Here is a 22,535-nt window from a genome sequence, read left to right as displayed (position 1 = left end):
GCATACTAGCCTGCTTTTTTTTTTTTTTTGAAGATTTTATTTATTTATTCATGGGAGACAACAGAGAGAGAGGTGGAGACATAGGCAGAGGGAGAAGCAGGCTCCATGCAAGAAGCCCGATGTGGGACACGAACCCAGGACTCCAGGATCATGCCTGGGTCAAAGGCAGGTGCAAAACCACTGAGCCACCCAGGGATCCCCTAGGATTATTTTTAAGCTAAAGAAAATAATAAACTACACCAAAACTGAAAATAATAAGCTGAATTTATAAGACACCCATTTCCATCATAGTAAACCTTGTCAGAGTAACCCAGTATCTGGGCTGAATCTACTAGGTGCTAGGATCCCTCATACTAGGCTAACACCGATGTCACACAATCTCCACATTTTGTTGAATTTTCTTTTCAAACACAAAGGCTGATGTGAACTGGAGAGAGAAGACACTCTGAAATGCAATCAACCAACAGGTGGACAAGAGTTTTTATTAGAACTAAACCAATAGTAATGAAGTAAAGGGGAAGCCAACTGATCAAAATGAATGGCCTCCAGAGAAATGTAAATGCAACATCACTAAAGTAAGAGCTGCAGTACATTTCCCCATGCACACACTGCTGAGGCTCAGAGTTCTCGGGCTTAGTTTCCTATATGAGAAAGACTGATACTCTAATAGAGGTGCCATCAGTGTGGAACATAAATAGACAACTTCTCCCTAGTTCTAACAGGACATTCCCCTACTCTTAATTGCATATCCCAGTAATAAAGCTGTTTGGTGCTGTTTTGTTTAGAAGAAGTGTCAAAACTTGGAGACTCAGCATTTTATCTATTATGATCTTTTAGCCCCTTGGATAATAAACTGCTTGATTTGCAGTCATTACTTGTATTAAAAACTCCCAGTGCTTTGTAGGTGTCCCAATTGCCACTAATTTCTAATGTTATGCCTGTTTTTAAATTTATTAAAAAACAGCCCAGATGAGATGGGCAGCATGCACAGTACAGCCACCCTTCAAACGTCTACCTCATCTAGGAGAGGAGCGGGAAACACAAGAACCTTAAAAAAAAAAAAAAAAAAGAAAAACCTTAATTGGAGGCTTTTAAAAAATTAAGATTTTATTTATTTACTTGATGGAGAAGAGAGCAAGTGCAAGCAGGGGGAGCACCAGAGGGAAAGCAGGCTCTCTACTGAGCTTGGGGCTCGATCCCAAGACCTCGGGATCATGAAGTGAGCTGAAGGCAGAAGCTTATCTAACTGAGCCACCCAGGCGTCCCTTCACTGAAGTCCTTAAAGAGGAGAAAAATAGTAGTGCTCTCATACTGGCTCTCAGGCCAACCCTGTGAATTAGGGTTCTGTTTGCAGCTCGACATCATCTGTAAAGCTTCTGACTGGGGTGGTTGGTCTACCTTTAAGGGAGCTGCCAAAGATACCAGGTCTGGTGATGATGCTCAGGTTTGGACACAATGGGAAGAAGCAAGCTGTGAAGATGGTGGGTAGACGGAACACGATAAATTGAAAAGAGCCTGAATGGCACTTGTATGCTCCACCGTCTATATGGTGTCTCTCTAGGTAAATGCACATATATTACATCCTGATTACAGTTTTAGGGAAGGTAGGTTCTTTGTCCACAGTTGAGAGGCCTGGAGATTCGAAGGATTCCAGGTGAAGGGTGCCTACCTAATCTATTACAGAATGATCCCAACCTCTCTGAATAGGGTCGTGAAACCCATATAAATACTATGAAGTCTGTAGTACTTCATCTGCCAAGAGTATGATCCAGAGAATAAAAGCAATAAAGTACACGGGAGAAAATCTGGAGAACTCAGAAAAGCCAAAGCGGAATGGGGGAAAAAAATCCTTATTTTTCTATTATCCCCCAAATAAGCAACATTTATGTTTTGATGCCTTTCTTAGGTACACACTTCAGAATCTATATGCTAGTAAAACAGTTTGAATCATGCTGTAAATACAATGCTATATCCATATTTTAAGAAAATCTACCAAATCTTTTGTTGAAAAATATACACGTCATGAAGAAATAATTCCTAGAGAAACACAACTATGGGATGAATTCTCAAAGAGGTACCACTAAAGCAATGAGGTCAATTCCAGAAGCAACACATGAAAACTACACACCTCACTTTGTGCAGCAATCCTGTTTATTTCTATTTAAGGAAGTCCCAAATGTAGTCAAAAGAAACTAAAGGTAGAGCTTACAAAACCACTTCCATCACATTATATTTAGAATTCTGACAGGCTACTAAATTTTATTTTAATTTTGGCAGAAAAAAATAAGCATAGGGATGGACACCTGGATGGCTCAGTGGCTGAACATCTGCTTTTGGCTCAGGGTATGATCCCAGGGTCTTGGGATTGAGTCCCACATCGAGCTCCCTGCATGGAGCCTGCTTCTCCCTCTGCCTATGTCTCTGCCTCTCTCTCTGTGTGTGTCTCTCAAAATAAAAGAAAAGAAAAAAGAAAAGAATGTTATGATCAAAGTTCTGAGATAGTTTTTATAGGGTCTGTCTCCTAATTAACATTTCTGTCTGGTCCCGAAACAGTGTGTTCTAGAGTAATTTTGCTACCTAAGAATCTATGAGGAGAGATTGCAAGCTCTGAAACAAAGAGAAAAATAATTTACCAGTAATTCCTGTTTAATTAAGGTGTGTCCCAATGGCATCACAATTATGAAATTTGTCATAGGAGTCGGAGAGAAAGGGATCATCCTATTTTTCTTTAGACTTGATAGCTAACTGTTCTGCCCACCTCTTTTCTTCTAGAATTTCACTAGAGGAAGACTCACAAACTTAAATGAAATTAGAGATCAATTGCTTTCAAGCTTGAAGGATAAGGTGAACTAATTGGTGCAATGCAGGAAAATAAAATCCCTAGGGTTACTGGAAAGCAGGGTGTAAGACTCAGTAGTGACATGCCTTCAGAAACCAGAATGACTGGCAGGAAACTGTCCAGCCTCCAACTATGCCTGATCATAGTCAAAGTGGATCTACATACTGGAAGAGCTTAGAGCTTTCCCTGGAAGGGTGATATGAAATGGCAAACACTGATGCAAAACTACAATAATGTGAGCAATCAGTCACTGGGATCTGTGCAATTATTTTTAAAGAGAGAAGTCACATGTTCTCAAAATGAAGAGATCAAATACTTAGCAACCATTTATTAAGTGACATCTTTTTAAATACAAAAGAGTGAGGTAGATCCCATGAGGGATTAGACGTCTAAGGTTTAGAAGTCTGACATGGTTTCTGACATCCAGGAGATTAGAATCAATTTGCAGGATTAGGGCAAACACACAAAACAACTAGTGTCAAAATATACAAACCAAGAGAATCCTAACAGCCAAAATCCTTTCCATGCAAGGTCAAGGAAATTCAAAGAAGTGACCCAAATGGTTAAGACTACACAAATAACAGAAAAACCTGTAGAAATTAATAGATAGCATGAAAACTTAGCGAAAGGTCCAGGGTGCTGCCACTTACATTTACTTAGTAGTATTAAAATGACATATTTGCCAAAAATAATTACAGATTCTAATTGTATTTACTTTCATAAACACTTTCTTATAAAACTTCAAGGCATTTTATTAATATGCTCTCCTTATCTATAGTCAATAATGAAAAACTATTACTATCTTCATTGAGTGGATTTTTCCCTAAGAAGAAGAATGTTGTAGGCTAACTGGTCACCAAAATGTAAACCCATAAATATAACTCCCAGTTTAGTACTTTGCTAAAGACAAGTGAGAGAATGTATCGAATTGCTTTGGATTCTAGAAATAAAGTTACAGTGAAAATATGAGATGTTTTATTTTTGGTTTTTGTCATCATTAATAGGTAAATTTTAAGTGTGTCCAAGCCTTCAATGCTCTCCCAGGTAGTGTACAGAGGCTGTTACACCAAGAAGTTCCCACTTATTATCTGCAACATTTTAGAGGTACAAACACAGATACTGATGGTAACAAGTTTAAAATAATTATGTTTATTAAATTACCTCTGTTAAGGCATTCCACAGTTCCTCATCCGTATGCTCATTAAAGGGATCCAGATTTTTCCTCATTGTTCCAGTGAATAAAACAGGTTCCTAAATATTCAAAAATAGTGAGTGTTACCACTATAGCCCTCTTTTCATTTTATTTCAATGCTAAATTCCAGAACATTGTAAAATTTTAAACCAAAACTCACTATAATCATTAATAGTAAGGATACAATCACCTGTTGACAAAACAGTATCTCTATGAATTTTCCATTGCACAAAGTGTAACCCAAAATATCTTCTGGACCACTGACTGCTAACAAAATAAACTGTTGAAGTGGGTCGTCTTAAGAAAAAAACTGAAGAGAGGAGGATTTGGTTTTTAAAAATGCCTTCCTAGTAATATCTACTTAAGCAGGAAAAACAAGGATATAATTATTTAAGGATACTCATCAAGAGAGTTGTTTATCATCGCTCTTGCTGTGACCCTGGAAAATATCAATAGTATAATTCGTTGACATTTATGACTCAAAGCAAAATTGGAAAATGTGTTCACATTTGCACAGATACAAAAGGTAGGATACTTCCTCCACTGGTAGAACAGTCTTCTGGAATTAGGAGTCTCTTCCCATGTGCGAATGGGACACCCTGGTTTATGTCCAAAGAGAATATGAACTAATGGGCCAGTTGGCAACTCTATGCATGAAGAGATGCCTCTGGTTTTGCACCAGCTAATCCTCACATTATCTTGTCTGAGCATCAGGATTACATGCCTCACAGAACCTCGTTATTAACTACAAGGACAGGATAACTTGAAACTGACGTGAGTAATAATAATATTACTTTAATTTAAATAGCTCTTCCTAGTCACTTGCTTCAAGAGGAGCCACAATTAAATCATTCTTGCAATATTATGTCTCCTTCTGGGTTTCAGGAGACAATCTGGTACCTAAGTTTATGTAGGCCATTTTTGTTTTCTTATGGAAGGCTCTGATAACCCAGACCAAAAGAGCATGTGAAGCAGAGCAAAGCCCAACTGGCTACTTTTAGGGAAGTCAGTAGGACAACGAGATGCACAGATGCGGAAGCAAGAGAAGATCTGACTTCCACAGGCATCCAAGAAGGGCTCAAGGGAATCACCAGTCTCAAATCTCCCCTGACCTTGGGGCTAGATTGTTCCTCCTGGCTTCTCAAAGCTGAGAAGACTAAGGTAAACATTTCTTCTCTCTAGCCACAGAGAAGAATTACACTCATAATGTCTCTTATACCTTCTTTCCCTGTGGTCTCAGTTTTAAGACTGAGGAGGGAGAAATGAATGCATTAGGTGTGCTATCCAAAATATGCCTACCTGAAGGCAAAATCCAAATATTAAGAGACAATTAAAAAGGACACTTTGTTTACAAAGTTGATTAAAATTGGTGGCTGATATGCCCCAAAAGCACTGAAAAATAACTGGTCATCGGAGGTTTCAAAATGATTACTGAACTGAAAAATCCCAAGATCCCAGTTCAAAGTCTCCCTTAAAACTAGTGAATTTAGGATCAAAGACTAAATCACTAACTAGGGGCACCTGGGTGGCTAAGTGGTTGAGTGTCTGCCTTTGGCTCAGGTCATGAGCCCCCGGTCTTGGAATCAAGTCCCAGGTCGGGCTCCCCACAGGAAGCCTGCTTCACTCTCTATCTACATCTCTGCCTCTCACTCTGTCTTCCTAAATAACATCTTAAAAAATAATAATAATAAACCACTATCTAATAAGCCATGGTAAGAGGTCCCTGTCAGCGTATTTTAGTCTTCATTCACTCTACTTCAGAAAATCTTCACATCTTACTTTAACTTACTCTTTTGTAATTATCAATTCAACAAACTCTCATTTCCCCTCCTCCAATTCCCTGAGGGTTCCATAAAGGAGGGCTGCTACCCATTGTTCCTCACTTTTTCACAGTCCTCCTCCCACCAAGGCTCTAAACCATGAGTAATATCTGCTCCAGCGCCCAAACTGAGAGACTCTGATGACTGGTGTTTGGGGGAGGTAAAGGGATGGACAGAGTAAGGAATCAGCTTCAAGGCCAGCCAAAGAAGTGGGAGGTGGTCTCTTTGCTTATACTAATCCCAAGCCGATCAGGGTTGACAAGACCGAACGTGTTTGCCTTCAGGTGCCTCTCATAAAACAAACTCACATCCGTTAACGGGTCTAGGATAAAGGGTCCACCTGGATTTTAAAGTACACTCTACAGAGCTGTTTCCTTAGCTAATCTACAAAAAATCCTGACTTGTTTTTCAAATATAGACTTTTCTTTTTTTGTTAAATAATGAAAAGGCCCAGTTCGCAGGTTTGGGAGGCATTGTTTTGGTGGTTATTCAAGAAGGGAAGACACATTTAAAATCCAATCCCCTATTTAATTCACAGGAAGGATCTCTCCCATCACCTCCCTCATCTTCTCTTTAAGAAAAAGTCTTGAAATGGAGGAACCTGCCCAAAAACTGGGGGACTAACATGTGATTCTTTGCAGAAAGAGGAGTTGGTCTCTCTGACACTGAGCCTGGGGCTTTTTGTGTTGAGCTCTAAACAGACATCTGAGATGTATCTAGAGGCCGTAGGGAGGTTCTGTTCATTATCAAGTCACCGCTCTCATACAGAAAAAAGTTGAGTTTAACCACTTCCCCTTGCAATCCAGGTCACCACTTAAATCTCTATGTCAATCTAAAGGGATATAGTAGGTGATTACTCAAGTTCACTTAGCAGTGTGTAGAAGCAAACAGTTTAGTAATTTAGAGTATTTTTCTTTGTTACGACAGACTGAATATATATTTCTAAATGAATACAACTTCAGTCAAAACATGAAAGAAGAGAATAATTTATTAGAACATTAACTGATTGAAGCTGTATTTTTCTTTAAAACCAGCAGGCAATTTGTTAACAATGTCTGTTTAATATGCCAATGTGTATTATGCGTGGTGTTCATTTTGGTTTCTATTCATTTTACTTTCATCCACTTGCCAAATAAGAAACCACTATATTATCTTCAAAAGGTAATAAAAGTGCTCACAGTAGACACATACTGCAAGAGCAGATAAGGGTCAAATTAATCGTCATTTCTGATAGATACTATTATTTAAAGTACCCACGTCCAAGCAATGAAGTCTATAAACTCATCTTATAAATAAATGTTGTAAAAATGTTTGCAGGCATAACATTTCAGCATAGAGATTCATGGCAGGACATACAAGCTTCATGTAAACATATAATATACACTAAATATATTAACCTAAATATTTTTCCTGAGGGTATACAATTAAGCGTCATTTTGTAAGAGTTACATGGCATGGTACAGTCAGGAAAACAAATGCTCTTTTCAGTGTACTGTTTTAAATGGAATCTTAACATCAAATCTGTTTTTCATTAAAAGCTTACCTTTTTAAATTTTTTGTGCCATAGTCAGTAATTTTTTTCCTTTGTTAACCAAAGTAAGTTCAGATTAGCCATGTGACCCAAAAATGGCCACTCTGAATCAAAGCATTTAGTGTAGTAAATTGATAATCTCTCAACACAATTGTAAGACTAAGAACACGGTCTTACTAGGCCTTTTGTCGACGCTACTAGAAGACAAAGCTCTCATTATCCTAAAAGGAAATCCTACCCACTAACTTTCAGAAGCTTAAAATGACCCTGGTCCAAGACCAAAAAAAAAGTACAAGTGGTTACAAACCAGGCAGATAAAGTACAACACTTTCCATACCTTAATCATTTCAGGCCCAAACCAGGAAATCTGCCCTCTCCGAAAACAGCCTCCAGAGAGGCTGCTAGCTGCTGGTCCCCTGTGTCCTTAGAGCTACATTTTCATTTCTAATCTGAGGACCTTTATTAAGGTAGCTTGTCTCTGTGTTTCAAGAATGAGAGAATCACCCGAAGAGGCTTTATTTTTTTTTTTCTTTTTTTTTTTTCTTTTTTTTATTTTATTTTATTTTTTCCGAAGAGGCTTTAAATCTTACTTTCTTTAGAAAAAAAAAAAAAAAAAAAAGAATCCTATAGCCTCTGAATGAACTGATCATCATCCATATTCAGAAGAAAAGAACACTGTCTGCCAACAAAGGAAAAAGAATTTAAGTCCTGTAAAGTCCTCTTTCGATACAAAAAGGTCAGGAGCTCAGGGAGCACTACCCTGGGCTTTAATGAAGACTTCAGTGTCAGAAACAAAAGGCCGACTCCATTAGGCTAGATTCCAGTTGTATTTCTTTACTAGTAACAGCATACTACCTCTTTCCTCTGAGTTCTGTTCTCAACAAGGAAAAACAAAACGAAAACAAAAACAAAAACAAAACAAAAATAGAGAAAATAAATCCAGGTAAGAATAAAAAAGTCTTAAAGAGACAGCTCTAGTTAACCTTTCCCACCTACCGAAGATAACCCAGGGAATGGAAATAAATACCAAGGCAGCAGAGTGGACGGCTTGAAAAATATGTAGCTTTGGCTCTGATTTTTTAGTCTATTAAATGAGAAAGAAAAGAAAGAAAAGAAAGAAAAGAAAGAAAGAAAGAAAGAAAGAAAGAAAGAAAGAAAGAAAGAAAGAAAGAAAGAAAGAAAGAATCGGTTTAATCATGATAAAGATGATAGCTGTTGATCTGTGCCAACCCTTGGGGTGCAATCATAAATAATGAATTTGCATGGAATCACTTTTCAACTGAAAACATTTTCTTGGTGCCAAAAGGAAAAAGGCCTTAGATGTAGAGAATCCATCCAAAAAAGTTTTGAAATCCACTTTTCCAGATCCTTTCAGATAAGCAAGCTATTCTCTAAATGTAATCTCATCTTGCTATTCTCCGTAGGGAACATGTTTAACTATTTCGAGTCGTGAGCATAAAGAGAAGTGCCCATTTCAGCTACCCTTTTGGCAATTTAGGAAGGGCTTTCATTTTTTCCTTTCTGCTGAAATTTATACAAATTGAGGAGTACATTCCAAAGAATATTTGTTTTTGAATATTCCCGGTGGGATCAGCCCATGACTGTACCACCACTTGTGTCACTACTTCCTTGCCTCTCCTGAGGTCGGCACTGGCTGGGATCGTCTCCTTCCATTTCTCATCTCTCCCGGCATGGGCAGCAGGGTCCTGGATGAGCTGGACAAACGGGATGGCCATGGAAGCTCACTCCCAGGCCCACAGCAAGCCACAGCCAGAGAAGAAGGCAGACCTGGCTCACCTAAATTGAACACTCAAAAAACAAAAACAAAAAACCCCCCAACAACAATCAGAAAAGACAAAACAAACAAAAACCTTCATTCTCCTTTGTAGAGACTGATCCAAACTTTAAATCAGGGTGCTGAGACACTGCTTCCTATTCATACCAGAGGAAGAGGGACGGAATTTGTCTGCGCTTATAGACAAGTAACTTAAGTGACGAAGCCAACAGACCTTCCCACCCCTGCAGCCAACTTAGATGCTGTAAAGAGAAAGGGTTCTTAGCTCTGGCAAGGTACAATTTCGATTACCTACTCCTGATGCTAGCCTAGGACAAGTAAGTGCATTAACCCCTTTTCTTAAAAATCGATTTTCTTTTAGTGCAGAGTGTGCCTCAGATTTTTCAGCAAATGTTACAAATGTTTCAGCCTTTCAAAACCACCACTGTCCAAACGAGAAAAACAAGAAGTATCTTTGACACTGCTCTCAATTGTCCTTTGTTGTGATTTTGGGGAATTGTTTTTGAGTGTGATAGAAAAAATAGGGTGAGATACTGAAGATCATTCAGTTAAAATATAAATATATATATATATATATATACACACACACACACACACACACACACACTGTATATATATTTGAAGTCAGACAGTCCAGAGTTCTGATTCTACTGCTTAAGAGCTGTTTGACTCCCGATACATAAGGAACCACCCCCAGCCCATCTTCATTTCCTTCCTGGAAAATGGTGTTAACCCTGTAGGGCTGCGGTGAGAAGAAGGGCGCAAGAGAGGCTCCAGACATGGGACTTACCTAGAACAGGAGTCCGGCTAACCAGGGGACAGAAAAGAAAAGTGGTTTTATTTTTTCAAACTGCAAGTGCAGGCAATGGATCATGAAATCAATTTTGTGCCTCATGACCATCATTTTGTCTTTGATATGAACTAGAATAGAATGGATATAATAGAAAATTGAGTGCAGAGCACTAAGGATAATAGTGTTTTGCGAAATACGTGTTTCTGCACGTATGTGTGCACACATGTGCGTGCAGGATCGTGATATATACCAGTTTACTGTGGTGGTTCTACAGTTCACCAATGTGTTGTGGGCCTGAGGAGAGCAGTAAGCTGGTCAGGATGTGGAACTGGGAATCTCCCTACAATAAATATGAATCCTGCTCTGCCGCTTCCTTGAAGGGGTGAAGCTCACTGTGCCTCAATTTTTAAATGTGTCCGATTAGGATCACCATAAAACTGTAGGGATAGTATGCAACGAGGCTAAAACATGTAAAGCATTCTAGAAATGTTAGGTGCTAGGAATACTTCAATTCACATACGACTACAACCAAAACTACAGCAACAGAAATGAGAGAGCTTGGGGAGAGGTAGGAAATAGCCAGGCACAAGGGGAGGGTGAAGAAAACAAACACATCCAGGTCTTCAAAGGGGACTGCAAAGCATTAGTGGGGTACAGAGCAGTGGTCAGGAAAGAAGCCAGGTGGGAGAGGAGCCAGAAAACAAAAGAAAACAAGTGATACATCTCTCCTTGTTCCTGGTGAGGAAAACACTGGACGGTTCTTTACTCTTTATGCTAGAATTCATACTGTCTTCACTTTTTTGGTTTCACTGTATATACATGGATAGAAACAAGTTGGTTTATGATAAACAACCGATGTAAAAGAAATCACCAACGACCACAAAAACAAAGAGAAATTTAAGAGCCTCATTCCAAAACGTGTTACTACTTTTACTTAAGTAACAATAATACCCAAGAGGGTAGTGCCCTGATCTTTAGTAACAATAGTTTCTATTTATGAAGCACTCCTGAGAGGCCACAAACATTTTTTCTCCTGCAGTTAAATCTTTGAGACAAATATATGAGCCAGTAACTACTAGCCCTGTTTTATGGTGGAGGACACTGGAGCTTGGACGCCAAGTGACATCAAGGGTCACACGTGAGAGAGAGAAGGAATAAAAAGGAGGGTCGTGTTGATAACTCAGTCAACACTCTTAAAGATTCTACCACTGGCTGCCTCCTGCGAGATTTCCTGGGACCCTCACATATTACACCGTCTATCTAGACTCTCTTTTCGTCAACCAATATTGCACGTTGGAGACAAAGGCATATAAAGTGAGAACTCTGTGTTTACAATGGTTGGTGATCACTATCTACATGGATACAAAGCTTAGTACTGTTTTGTAAGCACGCTCGCTGGAGTATGCACCTCCAGCATGCTCCAAAGTAGGGTGGGAAGTTATGGAAGAGAACCCAAACCTGGTGATGTCAAGGTGTATTTAGTCTTTGCTTAGATGTGCTTCCAAAACATTAGTGGCAAAGCCAAAAATCATCTAACGTTATTTCTTTATTTATACAGTGCTTTTATGTACACAAGCATACAACCATTTCTTATTAAGAAGCATTAAAAATAATTCGGGACATGTTCCTAGATCCTTTCATCCAAGGACATGAAAGTACTTTATAGACACACCCAGCATTTCTGCTAACTAATCTCGACTGGCCCATTTCAGAGATGGGTACAACCAAAATACAAAACTTGGGAATTTCAACTCATTATTTTCTAAAGTCATGAATCTAATAGCCACAGGGAAGCTTTAAATACAGAGATTGAATGTGCTAAAAATTTCCTTCCATTTTGCCTGAACAGGGAGATCTTTGAAAAAAAAATTTAATGGACACAATATTGAAGGGGATTAAGAGGTGAGAGATGGGGGCGGGGTAACAGATGGTAAATGGATGTAATGTGCTGAACACTCCATAAGATGTATAAATATGAAATCACTGCATTGTATATCCGAATCTAATGTAATATTGTAGGCAGTTATGCTTCAACTAAAAAAAAAGGAAAAAGAAAAAAGAAACGCATACACGTATTAGAGATAGGAGAGCTATTAAAGATTTTTAAATTGTGGTAAAAATACATAAAACTCAAAATTTACTATCTTAAATCATTTTTAAGTGAGTTCACGTGTAGGTATCGCCACCATCCAGCTCCAGAACACTTTTTATTATTCCAATCTGAAACTCTGTACCCATTACACACTAGCTATCCAACCCCCCCCTCTAGCCACTCACTGGTGACAATCATTCTACTTCCTATCTCAATGAAACTGAATACTTGGGTAACTCATACTAGTGGAATCATACAGTATTTGTCCTTTTGTGAGTGGCTTACTTCACCTAACAATGTCCACAAGATTCCTCTATGCTGGAGCTCATGTCACAATTTTCTTCCCTGTTTAGGCTAAATAACAGAACATTGTGCAAACAGACCACACTTTGTTTACCCACTCATCTACCTAAGGACATTCTTTCTGGCTCTTGAGAATAGTATTGTGAGTATCTATTAGCATTTCTGCTTTCAATTATTTTGGGTATACATCCAGAACTGCAAATAGGATATAATTCTATAATGATCATTCTTCTGTGGTTCTATTTTTGTTTGCAAAGACTCCATTCTGTTTTCCTCCGTGGCTGCATTTTACACTCCCTCAAGCTGTGAAAAGGGGTTCAGATTTTTCCACAATCTTACCAGCACTTGGGTGTTTTTTGTTGTTTGCTTTGCTTTGGATTTTTAAAGTAATCTCTATACCCAGTGTGGGACTCAAACTCACAACTCAAGAGCCACATGTTCAACTGAGCCAGCTAGGTACCCCGGAGTTTTCTGGTTTTATGGAGAGTAGTGACTCTAGTGGGGGTGAGGGGGTTATCTCTTTGTAGTTGTGAAAGAAGTTATCTTGATTTTGATGATGAAATCACTTAGAATAATTTCAATTATTCCAGAGGCCAGTGTTAGGCACCCACAGCTATACTCAACCTTAAGATACAACTCCACACTTTCTTTCCATTTGGGTGCCATATTCTACATGCATTCTAATAAATAGGCATCTATGAGCTCTTCATATCAACATGTCAGGAAACACATTCACATGTCTTTTTTGTGTCTTATTCCCTATGTTCCCTATGTGTTTTTTAAAAAAAATTTTAAGATTTTATTTATTTATTCATGAGAGAGGCAGAGACACAGGCAGAGGGAGAAGCAGGCTCCATGCAGGGAGCCCGACGTGGGACTCGATCCCGGGTCTCCAGGATCATGCCCTAAGCTGAAGGCGGGGCTAAACTGCTGAGCCACCCAGGCTGCCCTCCCTATGTTTTTCATCTCAAAACTCTGTGTGTGTGTGTGAGAGAAAGTTTCTCAGCTTTCCTTCATAGGCAGATAACTGGAGAGTATAACAAAACTCCAAATTAAAAGAAAAAACAAAAGACAACAAAAGAAAAATCAGCAACGCCTGGAGCTGAGTATGGGTGAGTGCCAAATAAGAGGGCAGAATGGAAGACCAGACCCCAAGGCTGCAGACCTCAGACCAGTGGGCACAGGGTCTATGCTACCCTTGGCTATAAAACTGGAGGACACTATTTGTTTAATAAGTACTTCCTGTATTTTTACTGAGACTCAATGAGTGAGCCACAAGGAATGACAGGAGCTTATACTGTACATAATACAATCTCTAGAATGCTTCCTGAAAACCACACTTCTGTAAAGAAGCAGAATAAGAAAAATGAAGGAGAGCCTCCTCCCATCAGAGCAGGCAGGTATTGGCGCTACAAGAAACACCCCGCATGCACTAACCCTGCTATCAGAAGGGTCCTGGGAGATGCAATTATGTGCTGTCTTACGAGGGAGAGAAACCTCAGGTCCAGAGAGATGGCACTCCTTATCTTGAGTTCTTCTCACTATGCTCTACTGCCACCTGGTCACAATCATTTACTAATGGCTAGATTCTAAGTCTCTCCAAATAGCTATGTAAACACTAATGTTCAAAGCCCATCCATTTCATGGAAAGCCCTCCCTGGAGACAATTACATTTGAAGAGTTAGTTTTATGTCCTACTACAGCAAAATTCTACCACTAAAAGATGTAAAACCCATGTTTCGCTACAGAACCTTCTCAAATGCTAAATAAAACATTTATCATTTTATTTTCAGAATTATGTGATTATCAGCGGATAAAACTGCGGTACCAGGGAAGACTGAGTCCAGAAATTTCTCTGAGTAAGTTTTGAAATCTCTCTCTCTCTCTCTCTCTCTCTCTCTCACACACACACACACACACACACACACAAAGACCTGGTATCTGATGAAAATATTGCTGCTAAAAATATACCCTATTGGGGTGAAAGGATGAACCCCTCATTTTTCTTTTAAAAAACCAAGTAAAATTAGAATGAAGCTTATGTTCCCCTATCAAAAGAACATGTGAGAATGCCCTGACTTACATACCTGGGGTATGATGGACATTTTCTTCCTTAAATCGTGAAGTCCAATTTCTGTTGTCAAGATCCTGTCAATCCAAATTTTACCTTCTGGTTCTGACAATCTAAAAAGGGCCGCGATGAGGGAACTCTTTCCAGCCCCTGTTCTTCCCACGATGCCAACCTGTAAAGAGATCCAGGAGGGATTAAGAGTAACAATATGCAAAATACCTAGGAGAAACACACTGGTTGGTGAAGACACATTAATTCTTTTTTTTTTTTTTAAGATTTTATTTATTTATTCATCGAGAGACACACAGCGAGAGGCAGAGACATAGGCAGAGGGAAAAGCAGACTCCCTAAGGGTAGCCCAAAGCGGGACTCCTTCCTGTGACCGCAGGATCACGACCTGAGCCAAAAGCAGATGCTCAACCACTGTGCCACCTAGGCATCCCCATTAAGGAAATTCTATATTGAATGTGGTCTAAAAAGAGTTTCTGAACTTTGCCACTATTGACATTTTAGGCTAGACAATTCTTTTTTGTAGAGAGCTGCCCTGTACATTCATTGTAAAATGTTTATCACTATCCCACCCTCTGCCTACCAGATACCAGAAACACCCCCCAAACTGTAGCAACCAGAAATGTCAGACAGTGACAAATTCCTTGAGAGTCCCTTGAGGGGGGATTGAGGCAGGAAGAGGGGTCACCATCCTCGAGTGAGATCCAATGGTCTATAGAAAAGTAAAAAATTATACAATCAGCCCAATGGCAGTGAAAACCCAGCAATCTCCTCAGCCACTGGTAAGTCACTTTTTAAATTAGGTTTATTCCTTCCGTGTAGGTATTTAAACTTTGTGGATTTCTTAGATAATAGTATAGAGATAAACAAGTCAGAAGCGTTATACATAAACAAGTAATCATTTTCTCACAATTCTACCACAGGAGAGGGATTATTCTTTGGTAGAACAAGCACATCATTTCTGGCTATTAAATACCTGGTCACATTCTATCTCGAAAGGAAATATCCTAAAATTTTATTTTATTTTTTTTAAAAGATTTTATTTACTTATGAGAGACACAGAGAGACAGGCAGAGACACAGAGGGAGAAGCAGGTTCCTCAAAAAGAGCCCAATGTGGGACTAGATCTCTGGACCTGGGATCAGATCCTGAGGTGAATGCAGACGCTCAACAGCTGAGCCACCCAGGTGTCCCTTAAAATTTTTAAATGTTAAGTCTCAGTGTCTTAAAAAAGAGTAGCCAGTAGCTGAAATACCTTTAATGAGATCGTCATCAACAACAACAAAAACACAAATATTATTTGCTATTTATATGGGGCCTTTCATCTCCGCAGTTCAAAAGGCATTTTACAAAGTAATTAATATGCACAATTACCCCCTTGGGAAAGATACACGTCCAGTATCAGTTGGTTTATTAGAACCAGAGTAGAGAGAAATTAAATGCACTAACAATAGGATCAAAGCATTAATATAAAGCAGGAAAAATGCTAGTCAGGAATGAAACTGTACTGTACAAAATAGGTTTTTAGCTACATGCATTTAAACCTGTATACAGAAACTGCTCCCCCCAACCCCCGCCCTGTGTGCCCTTCTGCTTAAAGACCAAAGAGCTTGCCCAACACCCAACTACAAATTCGCTGGTGGGAGCTTCCCAAGATATGATATCACCTCATCTAGTTATCTGGAACCAAAGAAGGGCTTAAGACATGTTTTCAACCATCTGTAAATTCATTCAGCAAAATTTTCAACAGCATTCAACAAAAGAGAACTTTCTGAGCACTGATTCTATGCTCAGAACTTGACAGATTATCTCATTTGAACACTTCCAAAGTTTTAAAGCTTACCATGTATAATTATTGACAGCATTTTTAAAAAGAGCCTAATTTTATAAATATAAGGAAAAGTGGCTTTGGCTAATTTTATAATCTTTTTTTTTTTTTAGAGAGATTTTATTTATTTATCAGAGAGAGAGAAAGAGGAATCACATACAAGAAGGCAGAGCAGTAGGTAGAGGGAGAGTGAGAAGCAGGCTCCCCAGGACCTGGGATCATGACCTGAGCCGAAGGCAGACACTTACCAGACTGAGCCACCCAGGCACCCCTAATTTTATAATCTTTACAGCCATTTTATACCTTATGGTAAACTCTAATTTATACTTCACAGATGGTCATATTCACAACATGGGTAGGTCCTATCACATACATATACATGACTCCTGTGTTTCTCTGTGTATCTTAGGTGCACTCAAATGTAAATTAACAATATGACGATACAGGCAAGACTCGTGTCTCTGCGAATGTGTGGATGTTTCTGTGCTATCACCCCAACTGCAACTGATTCATGTGGTTTCTGACAACCACATCAATACGTTAGATAGTTATATCTGGATCTCTCTTCAGAGATCAACCTCAACACAATTAACACCCACTTTTCCACTCAGAAGAGCTGCTTTTTCCAACTTCTCCATTGTCATCGCCTGACTTTTTCCCTAGGCTCATGGGCTCAACGTGTTCACCTCAAGTCCGGCCTTTTCTGCAGGCCGCCATGGCATCAAACCCTAAAGATTCTTCCTCCACAATGTTTGCGGACTCAGTCTGAGTCACCTGAGTGCAAGGATACATGACGTTTTAAAACACAAAACCAACTTTCCTTAATCATAATCAGTGCAAATCAATCTAAAAAATAAATAACTAGTAAATAATAACTAGTCAATAAATAACTAGTCATAACCTCAGCATCATGATTTAAAACGATCCTTCAGAGGATGTTTTCTTTCTGGATTATGTATATGTGTGTGTTCTTAAAAATACAAGCTTAAAGAAAATGAGATTAATATGAACCTATTGTAGTAAACAGTTTTCACTTAACAGTTCAAGATAATATTTTAAGGGCCAGATGGTATTAGAGTATAGGTGATCACTTATTTAACAAACCCCCATTTGTGGATATTTAGGGTGATTCCAATTTTCTATTATAAAAAACTGAGTTAAACATCCTTGAAGCTAAAACTTCACAAACTCCTCTAATTACTCAAAATAAATTCTTATGTGGAATTGCTGAGAAACAGGTATAAACATTTTCAAAGGAGGCTGTTAAGTACTGCCAAATTACCCCCCAGAAATAGGATACCAATTTTGACTCCCAACTATTTCCCTGAACAACCTGGGCATTAGCACTTTTATTATTTATTAAATTTTTATGTATTTTTTTTTATGTATTTATTTTTTGAAGAGCAAGAGCAATCAAGAATGAGCACTGGGGGGGGGGGGGCAGGGAGAATGAGCACTGGGGGGAAGGGGTAGACAAAGAGAGAATCATAAGCAGGCTCCACACCCAGCAAAGAGCCTCCATCTTAGAACCCTGAGATAATGACCTGACCCAAAACCAAAAGTTGGACACTTAGCCAACTGAGCCACCCAATCACTATAACTTTGTCTTCCTCAACATCAGTTTGATTCCAAACATTGGATTCACTTTCCCCATTACATCTTGCTAGGAGTACACAATAGCTACTGGCTTCCTACTTCCCACTTCTTCCCACCATAGTCCCGAGTGCTGCCTTCTCAGACTGATCATCTGTAGGATAGCTCTGTTACTTTCAGACTGTCCCAGGAAGCCCCACCTAAGAAAATGTCCCAACTGACTCTCCATCCTTTATTGCTGGAAGTTAGCTTCCCTAGGATAACAAGGAAGTGGTAAGGATTACAGAAGCAAGCATGAGCTACATACCTAGTCATTCACTTCCCCAAATGCTCTGTGGGTGCCTGATCCTTCATTCACTGGATCAAAGCATTGTGTCTTTACCGATGCTGATCCGACCACCAGGAATGCTCTTCCCAAGCATTTCCACGTGCTGAGATCCTACACTCATTGCACCATGTCTATCTCAAATGCCAAATTCCTTGTATATGATCGTCTTGTTCCCACACATGGGCTTCTCCCACCAAGTAGAGGTACATTCATCATCATTTTCTAAACTTTTGTAAAAATTGTGACCACCTGCTAGCTTTTCAGTAGCCAATTTTATACAACTTTCCTTGTTCTTCTGGACTGCAGGATCTGTAAGAGGTTCACCTTTCTTTTATATTTATTACATGTGGTGTCCTGTGTCAAACAGGCATTCTGTACAGAATTGAGACTTTAAGTGATGACGGACAAATTTATGGAAAATTGATTACCATGCTGTTGAGGTATAAACTGCGTAGAGAACAGACATGGCAAACGGATACTATAATCATAAATAAAAATGCAAAAAAAAATATAAATGCAAATGGCAGACAACAACTTCTCCAGTGGAAGTGGTTATGGCCATGTCACACCCCAAAATAGTGACATCTACTATTATTGGAGCATCTGCTTGGCACCAGTGATGGTCCTGGGGGTCACATCTTGTTGAAACTGTACAACTATCGAGGACCTATTACTTTCTTCTATCAAAAGATCAGAGGGAGGCTTAATAAGACAAATTAGCCTGCTTGAAATAACAGAGCCAGCAAGGGGCAGGTTGGTACTCAAAGCCATGTCTACTCGCCCCTTTTACATTCTGCGGATGGCCTCCTTATGCATGAATTACCGGGAGCCTTATTACGTCCCTCTGGCTGGCTAGAAGAAAGTGGGGACAGGTGTGGTGGCTATCAAGGATCTGGCCTATTCTACAAATGCTACTGCCTGACATTTAAAGCAGGATGTGAAAAAATAAGAAAGAAGAGAAAAGCAAGCAAGCAAGCATGATGTGGATTTGGGGGAGAATAACGAGATAGGCAGAACAAAAGAGCCAACATCTCTGAGCAAAAAGGATACCCATGTTCCGGTGGGTGCATAGAGACAGAGTGAAGAGAGAACCTGAAGCTAACAGAGCCAAAGGAAAACAGGCCACACAGACCTACTGCCCTGCTTGGGGCAGTGAGACTCATTGTTCATCCCCTAAAGTGCTAAAAGGGCCTCAAATTTATTGCTGTGCTTGGCATTTTCAGATTCCACACCCCAGCAGGGTCCAGTCTGCTACAATACCAAAAGCCCCTGTGAGAGGGGGGGTGGTGGTGGTGGTGGTGGTGATGCATATAGCAGAAGGAACGCTCTATCAGTGATATAGACAGTGCATAAACTGGAGTCATATAGAATGAAATTAGACTATTAAATTAATAACTTGCAAAATACAGAAATAAATCTATAGGGTGGTGACAGAGAAATTTTGAGTGTCATGGTCAGTCATAAGGGTTGGGATCACTCATGAGCCCAATTTTAAATTATCAGAGGATATTTCTTAGAAATCATGAGTGACAGTCATCCAAAACTGCCTATGTGACATAGAGGATTTTATCAGGGTGGGTGGGGGGCATGTTCAAAGGCAATACAGACACAAGAGGACAGGGTGGGCTTAAGAGTCAGCATTTCTGAGAAGCTCACAGTCTGGGCAGTGAGGAATAAAGAAGTCAGCAGGGGAAGTGAGAGAAAGGAGAGGGGTTTCTGAGAAGATATTATGTTTAAAACTAGAAAATGTAGGAAACTAATACTTTTGCACATTATACCAAGGTCTAGTACACATCTGTAAAAATGTATTATCCAAGTAATAGCTCTGAGCAAGGAAAAAAAAAAAACAAACAAACAAACCAAAATCAATCTACCTCTAGACCTGGAAAATGCTTTAAAATGGCCCAGTACTCTCTAAAATGATCAAATCAACCACAAAATCATCTAAATGAAAAATGGAGCTAGTGTTTAGAATCTAACTAGGAAGACTAGTTTATCTTTATCTCATTTTGGTTTTTTATTTTGTACTTATTAATTCTTCCATGAATTAGAAACCTGCTTAGAACCTATTACACTTTCCTGCTCCTAGAACCTATTACACTTTCCTGCTCCTAGAACTTTGAGGAATCAGGACAGCAGAGGAAAAAGAAGGAAGAGAATGAAGGACCGCTTCTGCTGTGTTGGTGCATTCCCCCAACAGGAGTCTGGGACAGTCTACCAGGATCATATGCAAACCCAAAGGATGGGGGCAGAGGTGTCTGCAAATAACAGGCAGCGGGTGGGTGGAGAGGAGATAAAACCTGGGATCGACACAAGCAGTCAAGTCACTGCATGATTCCAGAGCCTGGATATAATCGCTAGTTACTAAACAGAGCAGAAGGGGACATTGTCAGTTGACGAAGACACAAATTCCAAGTTACTGTTGTTATTCTAACTATCTCCAAATTCATTTCTCTGCTAACATTGTGGAATTGCAGATAATCCTATATTTTCAGGGGATTTAAGATCGAATATTACAAACCTGCTACATTTCTAAATTGTACTACACAGTTTCGTAATTCACAGCATACAGCCTCACGGGAAATTTAAGATGTGCACAAATTAAGAGCATGATGTCTAGAATGTGCGGTCAGATGGTCACATGGTCTGCATGTGTCCAACATCCCGGACAGTGCTGTTGGGGACAGAACCTCATCAGGAGCTACGATTAACAACCTCTCGACGGGTGTGCCCTCACCTTCTCCCAATAACTACACTAAGGTCCGGAAATGGTATCAGTAGCCAGCATTTCTCACGTGACTTACAAAGTGACTCCCTGGCTTTCGTCTGGGAATCACGTTGAACAATTATTCCTTTGTGTCACAAGGGAATACTCATTAAATTATGGCTACAATCCCCAAAAGGGGTCGGTGTTAGAGAAGGAAGGAATAGGTCATAAAGTATTTGACACAATTCAGTAACGGGCTGTTTGCAAGAGCTGCCTGAGATGCACGTATGTTTTTGCGACTGATTTGCTCACGTCTCGGTATCACTCATTCACTATTCCGGCCCACAGGCCCTCAGCACCCATGACGTGCTCTGAAGAATGCCATTTTCAGGGGAACATAGATGAAAACGAGCAGCCCCAGGGTACTGAGAGATACAGAACCCCAATTACAAAGCAGGCTGCAAGTGCTACTTTCTTTTAAATTTTAACTTTTAATTTTCTAATAGTGGTAAAAAATGCATATAACCTAAAAGTGACCAATCTATCCATTTCGTAGTTGTATAATTTAATGGTGTTATGTACACTCACACTGTTGTGCACTCAGTCTCCAGAATTCTCCTTGCCTTGGAAGACTCAAAACTCTGGCTCCACTAAACACTAAATCCTCATTCACCTCACCTCCTGGCACCTGGCAATCATCATTTTACTATTTGTCTCTATTGACCCAAGGAGGTCAGAAATCTCATGTAAATGGAATCATACAGTATTTGTCCTGTTTTGTTCTCAAGCTTATTTCATTTACCATAATGTCCTTCAGCAGTTTTTTCCATGTGTCAGAATTTGCTTCCCTCTGGGTAATGTTCCATTGTATGGGCGTATACATTTACCCAGTCATAAACTGATGAACAACTTGGGTTGCTTCCACCTTTGGCATTCATAACGCTACTAGGAACATAGGCATACTACAAATGCTGTCTTAAGAAAATATTTAAGATGGTATGGAAGAATTAAGAATCTCCCAGAGGCAGATGAAGAGTGAACTAAAAAATGCAGACTTTCACCAGCCAGATAACAGAAGGGATGGGCCTCTTGAGGCAGAGGGGCTGTGTGGCCATGATGGGAATGGGACAGGGAGGAGAGGATATTTTGGAAGAAGCTACCCAATACCCACATACAAGTTTGTGCGAGGGCGCCTGGGTGGATCAGTTGGTTAAACATCAGCCTTGGGCTCAGGTCATGATTTCAGGGTTCTGGGTTTCAGCCCAGAGTCGGGCTATATGCATCTCTGCCTCAACCGCTGCCCATGCTCCCTTTCTCACTTTCTCTCTCTCAATTTTTTTAAAAAAATCATTAAGAAATCCAGGTTAGAGAGGTAAGCAGGGAAAGCACTTCCTACAGTCTTAACTGTCCTGGTTTCACGACCCTGGTCTGGGTTGAGGGACCCACGCTGGTGGATTTAGACAGTGGCAAGTCCAGGTCATAAACCTCTCAGTGGTCTCCTCCATGTGTCATCCCCTGACCCCTTGGGTTTCCTTTCATCAATTTTGACCAAGTCTCTGGGCTCCTCACTGTCTCCCGAGCCCTGACTGGGTCAGAGATTCCACGCTCTTCTCTGGTGGCTGAGAGGTGGCCAT

The 22,535-nt window shown here is 39.8% G+C and overlaps 1 protein-coding gene across 2 annotated transcripts in view; it reads right to left on the bottom strand.

Moving 5' to 3' along the window:
• ABCC4 (ATP binding cassette subfamily C member 4) overlaps nt 1–22,535 on the bottom strand; it is a 247,433-nt gene that overhangs the window by 23,532 nt on the left and 201,366 nt on the right. For both annotated transcript variants that reach the window (XR_005984058.1, XM_041731078.1), the window contains exons 26-27: nt 14,453–14,608; nt 4,001–4,090 (exon numbers count right to left, since the gene is read on the bottom strand). Coding sequence is in view for 1 of the 2 variants with exons in the window: in XM_041731078.1 (XP_041587012.1) it covers nt 4,001–4,090; nt 14,453–14,608 (246 nt within the window). In the remaining variant the exon portion in view is untranslated. The remainder of the gene's footprint in view (nt 1–4,000; nt 4,091–14,452; nt 14,609–22,535) is intronic.

This window comes from Vulpes lagopus, chromosome 16 (assembly GCF_018345385.1).
Source record: "Vulpes lagopus strain Blue_001 chromosome 16, ASM1834538v1, whole genome shotgun sequence".
Lineage (NCBI taxonomy): Eukaryota > Metazoa > Chordata > Mammalia > Carnivora > Canidae > Vulpes > Vulpes lagopus.
This window is presented reverse-complemented; position numbering and strand designations above follow the sequence as displayed.